The sequence below is a fragment of the Diceros bicornis genome, chromosome 20 (genome assembly GCF_020826845.1).
Source record: "Diceros bicornis minor isolate mBicDic1 chromosome 20, mDicBic1.mat.cur, whole genome shotgun sequence".
In the NCBI taxonomy this organism is placed as follows: domain Eukaryota; kingdom Metazoa; phylum Chordata; class Mammalia; order Perissodactyla; family Rhinocerotidae; genus Diceros; species Diceros bicornis.
The window spans coordinates 34,530,813-34,548,978 of NC_080759.1; the positions used below are offsets into that span (position 1 = coordinate 34,530,813).

The window sequence follows — 18,166 nt, forward strand, 5'->3', positions numbered from 1 at the left end:
GGTGCAGAAGAAAAGTAGGATGATCTCACTGGATGTTTTCAAGGCCAAGCTCAGAAGTGGGTTACCTCACCCGTGTCCCTTGACCAGAATCCAGTCACCTGGCCCCAAGTGAACTGCAAAGGAGGCTGGGAAATGTCTAGGAAGAGAACAATGCCATGGAATTGCAGGGCACTGTTGCTGCCATGAGAAATCATGGACAGCTCCCCTGGGAACAGAATGATGACATGTGGAGGATGTGTACCACGTCCTCAGGAAGTGGTGGGGGACACTGAAGTGGGGGAAGGATTTCCAGCCCTCTGAATCCCTCAGCTCCTTTATAATTGGTTTATTTGAGCTTGGGAAAACTTTAACTAATCAGTCCTTACTTAATCTATTAATTTGGCTAATATTTTCCATTTACTTATTCTACTAACGAAAGGCATTTATGGAGTGTCTACCATGTGAAAGTTGCAGAATAAGACTCTGTACAAGAACAAACATGGCATTTTTGTTTGTTCTTGTACAGAGTCTTTTTATTTGTACAATAACAGACATGGCATCCATGTCTCCAGGATCTTCAATGTAGTTGAAAAGATAAGACAAATATGTAGAGAATATTAAGTAATAACACAATAAAGACAGTATTGTTTATCAAAGGCATAAACAATACAAAATGTATTATCTCACATAGCAAGGCAGTTGAGTGTTTTGAAGATTAGGTAATCAATGGCTCATGGATGCCATCGAAGACCAGTTTCTTTACATTTGTTCTGCTGTCCTCAGGGTTGGCTATATTGTCCACTTCATATGTGAACGTGACAATATTAAGTAGAAGAAGAGACAGAAAAGGTACATTTCCTTTTCTTATGTCCCTTTTTAAGAGTAAGCAGTCCTTCTCCCAAGTACCCCAGCAGATTCCTTTACACTGTGTTCTGTCAACGTCGATGCCTAGAATAATCACTGGCAACAAGATGACACCAATCATGATTTACTCCCTGTGGTTGGGACTTGCTTTCTTGGAAAGAAGAACAAAATCAAGATTCTGTTACAAGGAAGAAAGGGAATAATAGTTGTCGAGACCCAAACAAACAGTATCTGCTGTGGAGATGATGCCAAGCATTAAATGAATGGTTCAGACATGTATTATAACAACAAGAGAGCCCACTGTGATGTTATATGAATAAGCCTGGAAAACTTAATGAAGAAAGACTGTAGCATCAGAGAGGGCTTTTCAGGCAAGGAGACAATCACCAGGAGAGAGGAACATACAAGGAGTGACGGGCAATGGGAGAAACTGTCTGACTGGAGTAGAGAAGTCTACAGAAGCCTAAGGAAGGCTGAGCTCAAGGAAACTGGGGGTGGGGATAATGTGATCTCCACAGGCCCATCCCAAAGTCCTTATCCATCCTCACTGTAATGTTTCAGGATGAGAAAATTATATCCCAGAGTCTCAAGTGTTATTGGATTATTCTTTCTGGTAACCATATGTACCCAGCTCTCCTGGGATATCTAATTACTTTTCACAATGACACCAGTGACAGTTACTTTTATGTGTCAACTTGGCTAGGCTCTGGTGCCCAGTTGTTTGGTAAAACAAGTCTAGCTATTGCCATGAAGGTATTTTTTTAGATGTGATTAATATTTAAACCAGTAGACTTTGAGTAAAGGTGGGCTTCATCCAATATTTGAAGGCCTTTAGAGAAAAAACCAGGTCCTCCAAGAGGAAAGAATTCGTCCTCCACATTGCCTTTGGACTCAAGACTGCAACATGACTCTTGCTGGGATTTCAAGCCTGCCAGCTTGAAATGTAGGTTTCAGACTTGCTAGCCTCCACAATCACATGGGGCAATTCCTTAAAGTGAATCTCTCTCTGTATATGCATCCTACTAGTTCTGTTTCTCTGGAGAACCCTGACTAATACAGCACCTCTGATGACAACAAGCTCCCATTTTGAGGATTAGCTTGGATTTTAGGATCTTGCTTTAGCCCAGCAAGATCTTCAAGAAAACAACCCTCGTCTCCCCATGTTTATCCTTCATTATGCGACCACGGTTTGCCTTGCCAAATGAATTAGGAGGCTAGTAGGGCATGGCCCCTGCTGGGAAATGGAGTTCCTGAGCATCAGAGCTGCTTCTGCCTCAGGCTTCCTCAGAGTCTGGATCAAACTTGTTTGGCCTCCAACAGCAGAAGTGAACTTTGGTTTCTGAATGAGGAAAACGGAGAGTTGGGCAGACTAGTCCCAGGGAAGGTCGTTATGTTAGTGTCCAGTATGTAGTTAGCAAGTCACCTGAAAGAGAAAGAGTCAAAAGATTGTCTGTAAATATGTAAATCCAATCCAAGCATCCTGGGTGCAATCCCCAGGGGAAGTAAGAAAGCTTTTGTATAAGAAATTGCATTGTCCTCTGTCTGAAGAAAGAAATCATTAGGAAAAATGGAGATGATTGGAATAAAACTTATAAAAGGAGAATTCAGAGAGATCCACCTGGGTGATGTGTCTCAAGTGCTGCCCAGGAACTTGAGTATCTGTTCCCTGAGGCAGGAACATCCCCAGAGAGGAGACTAGTGCATCTGGTTGTTAAAGCTAGGCTGTTGTCTCTCAGCTCCAACGCAGCCTTCGAAACTCTGCCCTGTGATGCTGGGACTGGAAATGGGCAAATTACTTTTCTCCTTTGTCAATAAGTAGGAGGTGCTGGAAGAAGTTGCTGGAAGGTAGGAGGATCCCAGAAGATACTTTCTCTTCCCTTTTGTCTGCTGTCTTTGTGTCATCTGAGCAATCGCCCTTCACCCCGATAGCTATAGTTGTTTCCAGGCCAGCATCTTTCTAATTCCTGGAATTAGCCTCATTGCACCCTGACAAAGTCGCCAGCTTTAGGTAGGCACTAACTTCTCCTCAGACATCTGAGTCCCAGCTCCACACGGCCCCTTCTTCCAGCTTCTAAACTCCAATAGCACCAATCTCTTCCCCTTTGTCCTCCTAGCCATAGGACATGGCTTCCCGGAGTTACTATCTCTGTGTTTAACCCATTCTTTATATTCAGTTCTCTCTGTTGAAATACACGGTGTGGTTTCTGTTTTTCTGTTTGGACCCTGACTGACACAAATGCTTGATGATACCAGCCATTAATACTATCCAGCAAATCCCCTTTCTCACACACACACATGCACACACACACAATTTCATGCTTATCATACCTCTCTCTGAGTTGAATTTGGCCTCTCATATAGATTTCCTACAGAGAGGATTTGTTGTCCAGCAAATATGTATACCATGTGTAGTCCACTTGAGAGTTAGCTGTTTCATTATGAGTGATAACATTTGAATGCTGGTTTTTAAACATCGGTCTCTGAGAGCCTTCTTTTGGCCATGGAGGCCAATCCATTCCTGGGACACTGGCAATGGGTTTCTTGCACTTACCTAATGAGGGTCAGAGCCTAAACCCTGTAATTCCACCCAGGTGATGTCACCCTGACCAGCCGACCAACTCCTCTTGTGTTTCTCCCTTGATTTTGCCTCATATTGGTGCTAAGCATGAACCTCTTTTTCTTCAAACGGGCAATAGCTAACATTGAGAGACAACTTCCCCTTTCTGAATACACTATGTTCCTTCCTTTTAACTCTTCTCTAGATAAAACTTCTCTGGAAGGATCTGAAAAAGCCTTCAACATCAAGATACGAATGACCAATGCAGGTAAACTACCTCATCTTGGGGAGTATTTTAATTTTATTTGCATTTAACTAAAGCTCTAATTGGTTTAAATCAAAGGGATCAGGCCTTGATTTTAGAATCCCAGAATTCACTGAGCTGAGTGTGAGGAGTATTTTGCAGTGGGAAGGGGTAGGAGAGAGGTGGGTCAATCGCCAACTGCTCCTGAAAATCATGCAAACAGACGCCTTCTTTAGCTACCTCTTAAGCTGGCGCTGATATAAAGACATGTTCAGTCCCACACAGTTCTTAACTGTCACTTGCCAGACCATAGCTGATGTCCTTTTGGCCAAGGCCACAGTGGAGCACCCTGGGGGAGGCCACAGGGTACCTCCACATCTCATAGTAGCCTCCTTTGTAAAACTAAACAAATATTTGCCTCCTGCTTGCAGAGTTGATTCACAGAACTGAGTTTTCACACATAGTCATGTGTATCTGCACCTCTGCTGTTCACAGTGGTGGCTATGCCAACATCCTGGCTGGACCCCTGGGGCTGGCCAAACAAGCAAGATACAGTGGCAGTCCCAGTGCGAATTAACAGCTGGATGTCCCCAGACGTCCCCTATGAGCTCGTACAGCCAGAGACAGCTGTGCAGAACTGGGACTCCGGCTCCTGCCAGGTGTGCCTGGGGCAGATTCTAGATGTTTTCAGTATTCAACCCCCAGGCAAGATATTATGGTCAACTCGAATTCATACCTTAGAAAACTGAATACAAGGGTCAAGTATGTCAGCGCATGTATGAAATGTCAACGCATGTATGAAATTTCAGCACATGTATGAAATGATAACCCCAAGTAGGATTTATAATAAGCCAAGGTTTAAAATGCATTTAATGGAAGGTACTGGAGGGAAGTAAAGGGGATCCGTACTGAGGGGCTGAGGACTCTTCTCTGGGCCGGGTTTGCTCCTCTCCATCCATGAACTTGAGCAATTGGCTAAATCTTTTCAGACTGCCATGCCCTAGACTGCAAGATGATGGGTCTGCAGTTTTTTAAAGCTTCCCTACATGCTCTCTGTATTGGTTTGCTGGGGCTGCCATTACAAGGCACCACAAATCTGTGGCTTAAACAAAGGAATTTATTGTCTCACAGCTCTAGAGGCTAGAAGTCTGAGATCGAGGTGTCAGCAGGGTCGGGTCCTTCTGAGGGCTGTGAGAAGAGTCTGTTCCATGCCTTTCTCTTAGTGTCTGGTGGTTTGCTGGCAATCTTTGGCATTCCTTGACTTGTAAACGCATCAGTTCATCTCTGCTTTTATCTTCACATGGCATTTTTCCTGTGTGCATGTCCGCCTCTGGGTCCAAATTTTTCCTTTTTATAAGGACACAGTCGTATCTGGTTAGGGCACACCCTAATGACTTCATCTTAACTTTATCATCTACAAAGACTCTATTTCCAAATAAAGTCATATTCACAGCTATTGGGGGTTAGGACTTGAACATCTTTTTGGGTGATACAATTCAACTCATAGCTCTCTGACCCCAGATTGTTGTGGGCAGTCCTCCTGGCAGCTACGGAGCTGGCTTTCTCTCTGCAGTCAGCTTGTCTTCGGCCTTCTTCTTCTCTGTAGGAAGGTAGAGGACAGATGGAGACTTATCCTAATGACTTTTTTCCAGCTGTGTAACACCAGGCAAGTCACTTTACCTCTCTGAGCCTCTGTTTCCTCATCTACAAGTTGAGGATAGTGGGTGTGCTGAGAGAACTCAGTGAGCTAAAGCAAGAAGTACTTGGCTGACACATGGAAAGTGTGCAAGAAATTATAGATATTATTATTTACTCCTATTGAGTCAGGACAGGATGGGCCAGTGATTCCTAACCCTCGCAGCACATTGCAATCATCTTGGCGAACTTTGTAGAAACTATCGTGCCCGGGGCCCACTAGAGATTCTGACTCAATTGGTCTGGGATGGATCCAGACACTGATATATTTAGAAGCTCCCTGGTTTATTTTATTATGCAGCCAGGATTGAGAACCACTAGAACAGACGAAAGGATTGAAAACACCAATGGAAAGTCTCAATGCAGCTGAAAGTCAGAAGAGGTTGACTTGTAGCTACTTAGCCAGATGGTCCAGGTTGTGGGAGCTGCCAGAGACAGCTCTTCGAAAACTTGTGAATTGGGTGACCTAGATTTCAGAGCCATTTGTTGCTTCGTGGTCTCCCTGTAAAATTTTTTCCAGGCTTCCCTGATGAGGGAGTGTCCCCACTGAGAGACGGCCCTGGGCCTTTCCTCCCACAGCAATATTCCATCTACTTGCTCACCCACAGACCCAGATGGTATCCTTCCCCAGTCTCCAGGTCTGTTAAAAAAGTCCTTAGTAGGAGTTAATGCCAGATAACAGCTTGATGTGCTACCCCTCCCAGGGATATTTGCCTAAGAGTGCTCATCACAGAACTCAATCCTCCAGTTAGAAAGTTTGGACACATAAGGGTAGACTACAGAATGGGGATGGCAGAGATTCTTATACCCCATATCCCAGACAAGTGGGAACTGTCTGCTTTGAATCAGCATGACTCCCAAGACCCCCACATTCGTGAAGTGGACAGTTTTTATTTTACAGAATAACGTTCTCACTTTCTCACTCTATCCCCAGCACCAAATCATTTTGTCACGGACTAGGTGTCTGGAGAAACTCAAAGGTGGGTTTGGAAGCAATTAACTGTTTTTCCAAGTTGTTTCTTTTCCTTTTGTATGTTAAAGAGATGTAACCACCAGCCATCCTGAAACTGACCAATCCTCTCCATAAGAGCTATGCCCGTGACCTTTGCCTTATTTTTAATGCAAAGATCCCTCCAGGGGGAGCTGAGGCCTCATTATGTGGAAGCGTGTTCTCCAACTGAGCCTGTGCCAGCAAATACCCACCTCTCCCTTTTGAACATTCATTCCCCAACCAAATAAAATTCCTGCTTCCCTTTGTGCGGGGCTGCCATGACTTTGGAAATGATTCTTCATGGCCCCCTATTTGCTGCAAATACACTTTACTTTGTGAGACAACTTCCACTGGTGTAGAGTCTTATTTAACTCACCAGGAGGCGAGCCTACTTGGTTCGATAACACTTTCTATGTCTAAATGTGGCCTCTAGAGGCAGCTGTTCTGGCAGTTGCAGGAGGGATGCACGACTTGCATCAGGAGATGGCTTCTGGTTCTCAGGCCCTTTGCTGAGTGAGGAGGGCAGCTGTGAGCAGCCCTCTCGCTTCTTCCTTCTCTCCAGCTGCTCTGTCACTTCGTCATCAGGCCTGGCTTCTCTGAGCTTTGGCTTTCTTACAGTGCCACCTTGTCCACTTAGCATCAGATGCTTGTCACTCACACCCTTTAAGTCCCAAGGTCTCTTCACTCCTCTTGGGGGAGGGCCAGTGACTTTTTGTTATGGGAGTGAATGAGTAATATTAAATGAAACAATATGTAAATAGAAGCAATTTTTAATGACAAAGCTATATAAATTCTCTTAATTTATTATCATGGAGAGGTTAGGAACATCCATTTGCTCTTTGGCCGAATTAATAAAAGTGTAGCAAGTAAAATACAGGAAATGATAATTCTCTCCATCCTGATCTACTCAGAATAGTGTGTCTGGTTTGGCACTTTACATTTCTTCTATTTTAATCAAGAATATGCCAGAAGGAAGAGGAGCCAGAGACAAACTTTTTTTAACACAAAGCAGGATGCTGTATCTTCATCTGGAAATAAGCAACTTGGTTAGCTTTGATTTAACTTTGGATTTTGGAAACTCAAGAGAAACGGAAATTAAACTTCGGACAGAGAAACGCTTTTGCTTATCCCAGAGACTCTGCACCTGAATCCAGCTCAATGTTCTGGAATCACCCAACTGCCTTCTGCTGCTGGTGTCTGGAAGGGGAAATGAGTTTCTTTAAGTGGGCCACCAGGGGGAAATATTAACTGTACAACGAGAGTGCAAGAGCTCTCTTGATTGCCCTGAAAGGGTTCCCGCTCTCATTTCAGATGGATTTGCTGCAGTTAAGCCCAAATTTCCTGGCAAGCCCGAGAGGAGGTTTTTCCAAAGGGCGTCTCAGACCGTGAAGGCACAGCCTTTCCATGTCTAATCGCGAAAGCAAACCGCTGGACACATGCTCCCTGTTTCCAGCTGGTTGTGTGTATGTTTCCTTCACACTTGAACAAAAACGTGCCAAGGTGTGACATTTTTGAATCCCACCAACTGGGAGCTGTGCACACAAATCCGTTTTGCCTGTGGTGTGGGAAAGTGATGAATGGGGGCTGTTCTGCCTGGGGAGGAGGACTGCGTTCCCTCTGGCATGTCTGCAGCCTTCTTTATTACACACCGAGGTATAAAACCGCCTGGCCGGCTGCAGCTCTCATCTCTAGCCCTGGCACTTGCATGAGGAGACGACGTGCCTGGAGCCCCGGCCGAATTCTCCAGGAAGCTCTGTGACTCTGTTGAGAATCATGCTCGGGAGGCAGTTCGTCTGTTGGCACCTGCTGGCTTTGTTTTTCCTCCCATTTTGCCTGTGTCAAGATGAATACATGGAGGTGAGCGGAAGAGCTAATAAAGTGGTGGCGAGAATAGTGCAAAGCCACCAGCAGACTGGCCGTAGCGGCTCCAGGAGGGAGAAAGTGAGAGAGCGGAGCCATCCTAAAACTGGGACTGTGGATAATAACACTTCTACAGACCTAAAATCCCTGAGACCAGATGAGCTACCGCACCCCGAGGTAGATGACATAGCCCAGATCACCCCATTCTGGGGCCAGGTACTCAGAATTCTCTTTTAAGGATTACTGGGAAAGTTTGATGAGTTTTGTTGTTCTTGCTCTTTTTCCAGCTGTGATTCTTAGGATCAACGCTTTCGAGAAGTTGGCTGAGCTGCTTGTGGGTCTCTTTCTGGGTTGCTCTGTGATACTAGGGGGCCTGCCGGTGTCTGTTAGAAAATCAGCAGAAGTAACATTGATGTGCTGGGATAAAGAGGGGCTGCAACATCATCGCCAGAGAAAGGAGAACACGGCAGCCAGCTCCCTGCTGTGCTGTGCCTTGATTTCTTTCTTCCTCTGCTGGTATGGGAAGAAGGAGTTCTGACCTTTGCAGAGAGATGGATCCCCATTTGCAGATCATAAGAAAGTTGGACTTTCTTAATTTTTCCCAGCAGGGAGCAGCTGCCTTTGAGTTTTTCACTTTGAATTGCGAGTTTACTGTGACATTTCATGCCAGGCTTGCTTATTTGATTTATGGCATTCTAGGTTGCTACACCTCTATATTCAGCTTGTTTAAAAAAGGACCAAAGAATTAAAACAAAAAAAGACTGTGTGTATTTGAAACCACCCTTATTGTATGATTGAATGCCTGATAATCACAGAGGGCTTGATTTATTTCTCGGAGTATAAGCTCAGCATCTAGGGAAACATCTTTAACTCTTTTAGGGTAGTATGGGAGTGAGTTAAGGCATCAGTGTGGTGAAGGGCAAATTGGTGAAATTCAATTTAATTTAAAACATTAAGAACAGGAAAAAATAGATTGTTTTTATATGTCTAATTATTTTTTTAATTATTTGAAAAAAATTTTAAATGGAGGTATAATTGACATACAACACTATATTGGTTTCAGTTGTATAACATAATGAAGAAACAGATTCTGATTTACCTTCTAGGTATCAAGCATGCTGAAATTAGGTGAGGGGGGCAAGGAGAGTTACCTTGAGTTATATGATCTTTGAACAAATAGGTTTTACTATAAGAATTGACTGCTTCTATGTATGAAATAGACCCTGAAAAAGTGCATGCAGTTGAAATCTAAACCCCTCCTACCACAGATTGAGATGTTGGGTTGAAACTGGTTATATGATCAGACCAAGATCACACATAGAATCAGCTGTAGGTCTGGAACTAACCTGGGACTTCTAACTCAACCACACAATGCAGTTGCCCAAACCATACTGTGGGGCTGTGTCAAGAAAAAATTGCTTCTGGGCCGGCCCCATGGCTTAGCGGTTAAGTGCGCACGCTCCGCTGCTGGCGGCCCGGGTTCGGATCCCGGGAGCACACCGACGCACCGCTTTTCCGGCCATGCTGAGGCCGAGTCCCCCATATAGCAACTAGAAGGATGTGCAGCTATGACATACAACTATCTACCGGGGCTTTGGGGGAAAAAAAATAAAAAGAAAAAAAAAAAAAAGAAAAAATTGCTTCTTTGTGGAGCCACAGAAGAAACAATAACCTCTAAATACAATGCTACTTCATGAAAGCCACTTTTAGAGATTGTGCTTTCGTCTGACAATCTCTTGGCTGAAGAGTGATTAAGGCTAATTTGTGTTCTCCTTAGTGGTCGAGATATTTATTTTCACTTTTGTCCAAGCCTCGATCTGGACTTTCCATTTCAATAGATGGGATCTTTGCTGAGTCCTTCCTGGCCATGGCAGTGTGAGCCCCCAGACGCAGCAGAAGGCAGATGTGGGCTGTCATTGGTCATTATTTCTTGGCAGCCAACACCCAGCGGGCCACTGAAATCCAAATGACATTTCACTTCCACCCCACCTTCTGGTCCCTGTAGGCATCTGGCATGATGAATCAGATAAGGGGGGCAAGAAGCCACTTTCTGGCTTTTTTTGAAGCTGGAGGGCCTTTCAAACTCCCCTGGGTTCCTGAAATATTTCCAAACAAATCCCCAACAGAAGATACTGAGGAGATTTAGTCACTGATAGTCCAGAGGTTTTCAAAACAACTCTTCCACCAACGGACACGGAGACCCACACTGAATTTAGGATTGTACTGCTTCCTGCTTTCCCTACTCCCCCCACCCCTCTCCTTTCATTTTAATTCTTCTTTTTTCCTCATTCACTCTTTCACCCATCATTTCCTATACTTCCACTATGTGCCAAGCTTTAGGACCGGGCTAAATACTCCCAAGCTCCTGTCTTGGAACAGTTCTGAAGGGCTCTAGCAGGGAAAAATTAACAAATAATTAAGTACCATGTGATGAACAAAGTCAGTGCACAAAAGGCAGTTGGGGAAAAAAATGTCAGAGTGGTGGCAGCTGCTGAGTTGGATCTCAAGAGTTGAGACAAAAAGGATGGTTATCCAGGTAAGAAATACAACTTAAAAATATGTGCTACAGCAAAGAGACTTAGAGCCCACGAGGAGCAGGTGGGGCTGGAGTTCCTGAGCTGTGCGAGGAGGACATTGAAGGATTTTAGTGCCAGGCTGGAGGATTCTGGTGGACCGTTAAGAGCTCAGACCTTACTTTGCCATCAAAAGATTTGTTTGTTCGTTCATAGCAGGGCAATGAGGTCATCAGGTTTGTTTTCTAGAAAGATGACTCTGTCCATAGGGTTCATGGTAGGTTAGAGTGTGCAGAGATGGGGGGTGAGCAGACCTGGACTCTCTTTTCTTGGCATTTTCTTCTCCGTCATTCACCTGTATCAGTCTCTCCTCCTCCTCCTGGGCACTTTTTCCTCCCTCTTCCCACTTCCCTTCTCCTTTCTCTTCCCTCTTCCTTAGGCTAAAGAAGGAGCTGTGGGCTCTCTTTTCTAGAATTCACTTACTAATAGCAGAGCTCAATTCTGAGTAGCTGCCCCTATGCCTCCATCTACAAAATGGATCGAACTGGTCTTTGAGACCCATCCCTCCTCCCATGCTGCCCATTTGCATGCTTTTGGTGTTCAAATTCAACCTGATTATGGAAAGGGTTTGATAAACTTAGGAGGGTGAGATATAGTGACTACCTAGTATGTCGTTCTCCCTTACCTGGGAGAAAACTTCTGAATTAACACATCCTGTCCAAATTGTTCTGAGTCCGTCAAACGTCTCACAAGCATCGCTCCATTTGACTGAACTTTGAAAGACCTGGCCAGAGGGAGGAACATGTTTTGAAATGTTGCCGGAGGGTTCTCAGGAGGTGCCAGACGAGTAGTAACCAGAAGTCTCTCCCTGTTTTGGTGGCAGCTCTACGTTCTCAAAGTGCCCCCAAGTGGCTTGGGCATGCACTGCAAGTCCTAGTTAGCTCCGGTGCTGAGCAGCCTCATCACCTGGAGCTAACATCTCATGCCGAGAAACTAGACTTCGAGAACAAAATATTTCTAAGTCATTATTTGAGGCTTTGGAAAAGACTTTAGTTTCTTTGTTTGCCTCTTAGAGCTAGGAAGAAAATTCATGACCATCTTACCCAATCCTGTAATTTAACAGATGAGAAAAATGATGTCAGGGGAAAGTGACTTCACAAAGTCACACAGAACTGAGAAGGGACTTCTGGTTCCAGTCCAGGCATCTTTCTGACATTCTTAGCATTTCAGTATTTCAATTCTATTTTTAAACAAATGGTTGCACTTCAGGATTTTCCCTCCTTCTCCTCCCTTCTTCTTCCCTAAAATCCATTATTGGCAAAGTCTTGGATTTCTTGGAGCTTAAAAAGCTATATTTCACATTAGCAAAATCATACCAGGAAATTATGGAATACTTAGTTCTCAGATTGCATTTTTGGATTAGAAGGTGGGGCCGTGCTGTGGTGTCTGACTTTCCAAGTGTCTGAAATTCCTTGTCTCAGACCAGTTGCTTTGGCTGATTTTCTTTTCCTCCACCAGTTTTAGGAAAGGTTTTCATAGACTCCCATTCCTCTCTAGGGTCGCATCTGGTGGATTGAAGACTAGACTAGGATTTTCCTCCAAACTGTAGCTCCTGATCACTCAAGACTGGGACTCAGAGCTCTTGCGGGAGAATCTTGGACTACTGATACTGTCCTGCATTTTCCCAGAACAGCCTGGTGGAAACCTTTAGAAAGAAGGAATGAGAGAGTAAGGAAAAAGTCCAAGCCCATTTTTGATTAAAAAAAAAGTAAAGTCTCAATGTGCACCAATATGAAGGCTGATCCACTGTTCTGCTTGGATTTCTAGTGATAGAGAAATATTGAATTTTAAATTCTTTTTTCCTCTCTCCCTCTCTTTCTCCCTCCTTTCCTCTTTCCCTTCCTATCCTCCTTCCTCCTTCCCTCCCTCCCTTCCTTTTTTAAATGAATCCCTTAGCAACAATATGCTGTTTTCAAAAAACCATTGAATTGTAATTGGTGTCTAGGAAAGTTTCCATGAGTATTCTGTATGATATAATGAAAAGGCAAGTTGCCAATTTAAATGAGACTCCAAATTTTGTAAGCAATTCTAACTCTTCTGTCAATCAGCTTTTTCTAGATCTCTAGCCCCTTGACAGTAAGCACACATTTTAAAAATTTATCTTTGGGTAAATGAGCATTTAACACAGAGTAATATTTGAATATATTTAGTACCCATTGATTACTCTTTAAATATTGGTTCAAACAATGAGATAATCACTTTAAATTTTGAAGGGAATACAAAGCAGAACACCATGTTAAATACTTATTAAGGGGAAGTTAAAGTTGTTTCAAGATGTAGATAATTAAAAATTTATTGGATTAATGAATATTTTATTTCTTTAATATTCTAAGGCAATTTAAGTGTGTTGTGGCTATTTGAAAAGCTAGTGTTACAATTCAGAATTTCTAAGAACTCTTAACCCACTATCATGAATATAGTCTTACTATGTTTGAAGTTGATAATTCTTGTCTCCTGAGGGTCGCCTGAGGCTATTGGCAGTTGGGAAAGAAGGGGAATGCTTCCCAATCCACTTCTAAAGCAATTTCTCCCTTTGCTGGCATCAGTAGCAGCAGGAAAGTACTTCCTAGAAATACATCCCCCATCCATACCCCCATCCCCACCCCCACTCACTCTCCTTTCTAAAGAGCTGTGTTCTTCTGTTAACTCTCCTGTTTCCTTTTCCTGTTGACCATGGGCTTACCTTAGTGACTCCTTGACTCCTTTGCCATTGGCATCTCCACCCCACCCCATCTTTTCTGCTGTTGTTTTGTATGAAACTTACTTAGGGGCCAAGACCAGAGGAAATTAAAAAATCCTAATTACTCACAAGTACCTTTCTCTGAAGCTTCTCTTTGTATCTTTTTAAAGTCTCCACCAACCGGAGGACTGCCCCCAGACTGCAGCAAGTGTTGCCATGGAGACTACAGCTTCCGAGGCTATCAAGGTCCCCCTGGGCCTCCAGGCCCTCCTGGCATTCCAGGTATGGATGAGAGAGATGGATTGTTGCCAGTCTGATTGCAGATGGGGCCAAACTAGGAGCCAGGGGCAAACCTAAATAATTTGAGATCACTTGGGTTTGATCCAAAGTGTATGCATGGAAAAATCCAAGAGTTGGGTTGACTGGGTTCGTAGAGCCAGTTTAGGGGGCACAGTATAAACTCTATAGTATTTATTATCTAAACCATTCACAGAATCCCACAGGCATTAGGCACCCTGAGGCACCAGATTCACAGGCTGGGAGTCTCTTCATCAACTTGGAGTATGCAACTATGGGATCTTAATTGGGACACACTCTCGTTTCAGTGTTTCTGCCACAGCGTGGTTCATATGATACACTATATCTATCTTTCAAGAAATTTATGAAGTGAGGATGGGGAGAGGAGAGTTTACTGGTCTGGGTTATAGGCATCTCCACGGTGCCGTTCACTGAGCTACATATCCTTCTGTGTAGATTCTCAGTCCAGCTAAGTTTTTCTTCTTCTAGCCTCAGGGTCTTTCCATGTTCAGCTGTCTCTCAGTTGACTTTCATGCTTCTCTCAGGCTTGTGGGGACATTTTTGGGCTCCAGCACCCCGTGGTGGCGTGAGAATGCTATAGAGCTCCATTGTGCCTCTCTAGACCCACCATTCAGCCATCTCTACTCTACTGAATGGTGCCCCAGGCATGAAAGGTTTGGGGAATTGCTGGTATCCTGGGTCAGCCAAGAAAAGGGCAGCCCAAGCCCCTTCTATCCTCAGACTTCCAAATCTATCTGGAGGTCAATCATCTTCCTTCTCCCCAGGTCAATTCCTGGGATAGAACCTTTTATCAGGGTTTGACAAAAGTCCACTTGCTCTTCTCTGACGTACGCCCACTGATGTTAATATTTACCAAGTGACGTTTAATTTTTTTAAATGCTTTTGAGTGGCTTCTCAAATGAAACCAAATTTAAAATGAGAAAACACTCCATTAGACTTTGAACTATGATTACTGGCTTGGAATCTATGTCACTGAACGTCAAGGGCAGCAGGCAGCAGGTTCAATTATTAGGGGTAGGGGATCTTCAGACCCTTCTAAAGTCTTCTTAGGTCTAAACTCTTCTCAGGTTACAGGACAGGTTGGTCTTGGCTGAGTGTTCTCCACCAGAGGCAGTTTTGTCATTGGCACATTACCTGTAAACACAGTCAAAGTTCATCCGTCTGGAAGGATTGCAAGCCTGGCGTGATACCTGACCGAAGGTAGCATGCAAAATAAACAGCAAAAGGGTCTGAAATTCAACAAATATAAAAGTAAAAGAAGTGGTATAGAAATTGTCTCTCAGTGGCAAAGTGAAGAGTTGAAATCATTATCAAAGTCTTGCTTTCAAAATTATATCAATGATTTTACTTTTCCCCCAGTTATAAAAGTGGTACTTGTCCTTTGCAGAAAACTTCAAAAAGACAGAAAAGTATATAGAATGACACCAAAATCACTCATATTTCACCCATTCAAAAAAAAAAAACCCCACTGGAAATATTTTTATGTAATTCATTCTGGTCTTTTTTCCTCTTTGAATATAACGTATACATATGTATATATATACACAATATCATGCAATCCCTCTTGATTCATAATCTTTTTTTATCTAAAAATATCATGTATATTAACAGTTATTAAATATTTTTTTCAGCATTTCTTTTCTGTGACCATATAACATCATTTACTAAGGATGTACCTTTTTTTTTTATTTAGCCCTTCCAGTATTGGTGGACATTTAGGTGGTTTCTGATCTTTGCTGGTATAAATGATGCTTTCATGATTGGTCTTCTACACAAGTTTTCATCCAAGTCTTACTTTGTAGGAAAAACAGGCTTTGGAGCCTTAAGAGTATCTAAGGCTGTTTTCAGTGTCCCATTTAAAAGAGATCCCACTTGAGATGCCCCCCAGCTACATTTGGGGTTGTTTCAAATGGTCTCGTCTTACAGTTGAATTTGGACATTTTTTAAGAAAAGGACTGCATTTTTATAAAAATAGATGGTGAGTATGAGCAACTGGGTTTTCTCATGTGATGGTGTCTGGTTGTTTAAGGAAACCATGGAAACAATGGCAATAATGGAGCCACTGGCCATGAAGGGGCCAAAGGTGAGAAAGGAGACAAAGGTGACCTGGGGCCTCGAGGGGAGCGGGGGCAGCATGGCCCCAAAGGAGAGAAGGGCTACCCGGGGATTCCACCAGAACTGCAGGTAAATCGTCCTTGGCATGTCCCCTAGTGACTTCTAAACTGTCCTGACCATCAGGGTCCAGGAATCAGAAGGCTTGAGTGCTTTTGTTGAGTAAACCTGAGTCTCCATTTGCTTATCTCCACACAGGATGTTTGCAAAAGGCCTATGCTGTTCAGAGGGTTTTGAAATCATTCTTGGGGAAAAGAGAAATTTATGAAGTGTGAAATTCAACTTATTCACTAAACCAAATACAAGGCCAACCCTGCATATCAGCTGATCTCCCATTTTCCAAATGAGAAGATATGTTAAATAAACAGGTTTTTGGCAATCGAGCATATAAACTTTTAGATATATAAATGGAATGGTCAAATGTCTACTTATAATATTCTATTTATTAATTTTGTTATATTTACATACTTAAATCACATGTGAATATTAATATATAAATATTGTTTTCTATCAACTCAGATTTTGTGGCACAATTTTTATTTAAACTTTTCTCATCAGTATCTTCTTTATCACTAGAGACATTTTATTTTTGAGTCATCCACCCACAGATTGTCGGACAAGATCATATTCATTTAGCTTAAAGTTATTTTAATCCATTTGTGAGGCTATAATTGGATATTTTAGACCAAGCTTAAGTACCCATTTATCTATTCTTTATTTCTCTTTTAAGTGATCTTCAAAACTCTTATTGCCGGTAAAATCTAAAACTTGCAAATGTTGCCAATAACATCTAAAACTTGCAAATTACTAAGTCTTGGTTATTTATTTGGCTAATATTTTTAAAGTTGATTCTTCTAAGGGACTCTTATCAACATTGAGAACTAGCATTTTTTGTTAAGATTGTTTCAGGTTGGTATGTCTTCCTAGAACAGTAACTAGTGGTTAAAATACAGTAATTGAGAGATCATACTGTAAATGAGAGACTTAAAGAACTCTTTAAGTGACTCTTGTGTCAAAGATCAATTGGGGAAAACTTTGCCTTTTGTTTCAGCATATATGGCAGTTGTTTGAGCATTGATGAATTCCATCATTTTTCTGGGCATTGGGTTTTTTAAGTATAAACTAAGAGGTCCTGTGTGTTAGGCTAACTACTTTTGCGGTCCTGTAACTTTTTAATGAAAGTTGTTTAAAATAATTTTAGCAACCTGGGATCCATGTGCCAGTTAAATTTTCCAAAAAAAGGAGATAGATGCCACTTGGCCAGGTTAAAGGTATCTAATAAGATTGATGATAAACATTCTCAAAGCTAGAAACTCTAACCCCAAACCTGTGAATGGTCATACCATGGCTAGGAGGCCCCGGAGTAGCTGGTTTAATGGAAAACGCCCTGAGCAATTATTAAATTTGCTCTATTAACTATTTTACCCTAAGACTACAATACAATCAACCACTTGGGAGAACTACTTTTACATGTTTGAAGGAGGCATTACAGAAGTGGGAAGACTGGTCTTAGGCAGATCATGAAGTGGGGTGACTTCCAGGCCTCTTTATTCCCATTTCTAAATCTCTCCTCTGGTGTCACCCCGTCTCCATCCTTCTGCATCCAATGCCCTCTTGCTGTCTTTCTGACTGTTAGAATCTTTTCTGTGTGGATTCCCCCAGGCCTTCCTGCCCTCCAAGTCTTCCAGGACTTCAAATTATTTGATCTCTCTGCTCTCTCACCTCTCTCCCATAATCTTCTATTCATTGAAGGCAGATAATCCTAGCAAGTTAAAGCATTTTTTGATCTAGTTCACTCAGTTTCAGTGACTCATTTGGACAGAGAATTGGCATTGACTTTCAAATGTGAGTCTCCAATGGTGATACAATTCCAATGTGTGGGTTTTTTCCACACCACCAAGCAATTCTCTGACACCAGCTGGGTGTCCTGCAATTCAACTCAATTCCGACACTATCTACCTGGAGATAGCATAAAATCCCACAGATTAAGGGCTCCTTAGAGCCTTAAGACACCAATTTAGACACCAGTCACAAGTCCAGGTGCTTCTGACCAACTGGCTATAGATCAGAGTTTCCAACGACCCCATCCTTGGGTTCAATTAATTGGCTAGAGTGGCTCGCAGAACTCAGAGAGACATTTTACTTACTAGATCACCAGCTTATCATAAAAAGATATAACTCAGGGACAGCCAGATGGAAGACATGCATAGGTCAAGGTACGGGGAAAGGGCACAGACCTTCCACGTCCTCTCAGAGCACCCTACTCTCCCTGAATTTCACCATGTTCACCAAC

General features: G+C 42.8%; 1 protein-coding gene across 3 annotated transcripts in view; it reads left to right on the plus strand.

Annotated features, from left to right (window-relative positions):
- The first annotated feature begins 3,601 nt into the window (after positions 1–3,601).
- Positions 3,602–18,166, plus strand: part of C1QTNF3 (C1q and TNF related 3) — a 29,605-nt gene continuing 15,040 nt past the window's right edge. Inside the window, exons 1-3 of one of the 3 annotated variants that reach the window (XM_058564271.1) lie at positions 3,602–3,668; positions 13,614–13,725; positions 15,791–15,945. In XM_058564271.1, coding sequence (XP_058420254.1) covers positions 3,663–3,668; positions 13,614–13,725; positions 15,791–15,945 — 273 coding nt within the window. In that variant the 5' untranslated portion in view covers positions 3,602–3,662. Of the gene's footprint in view, positions 3,669–7,604; positions 8,407–13,613; positions 13,726–15,790; positions 15,946–18,166 lie in introns of those variants that run through there. The other 2 variants (XM_058564268.1, XM_058564269.1) reach the window with 2 other exon arrangements.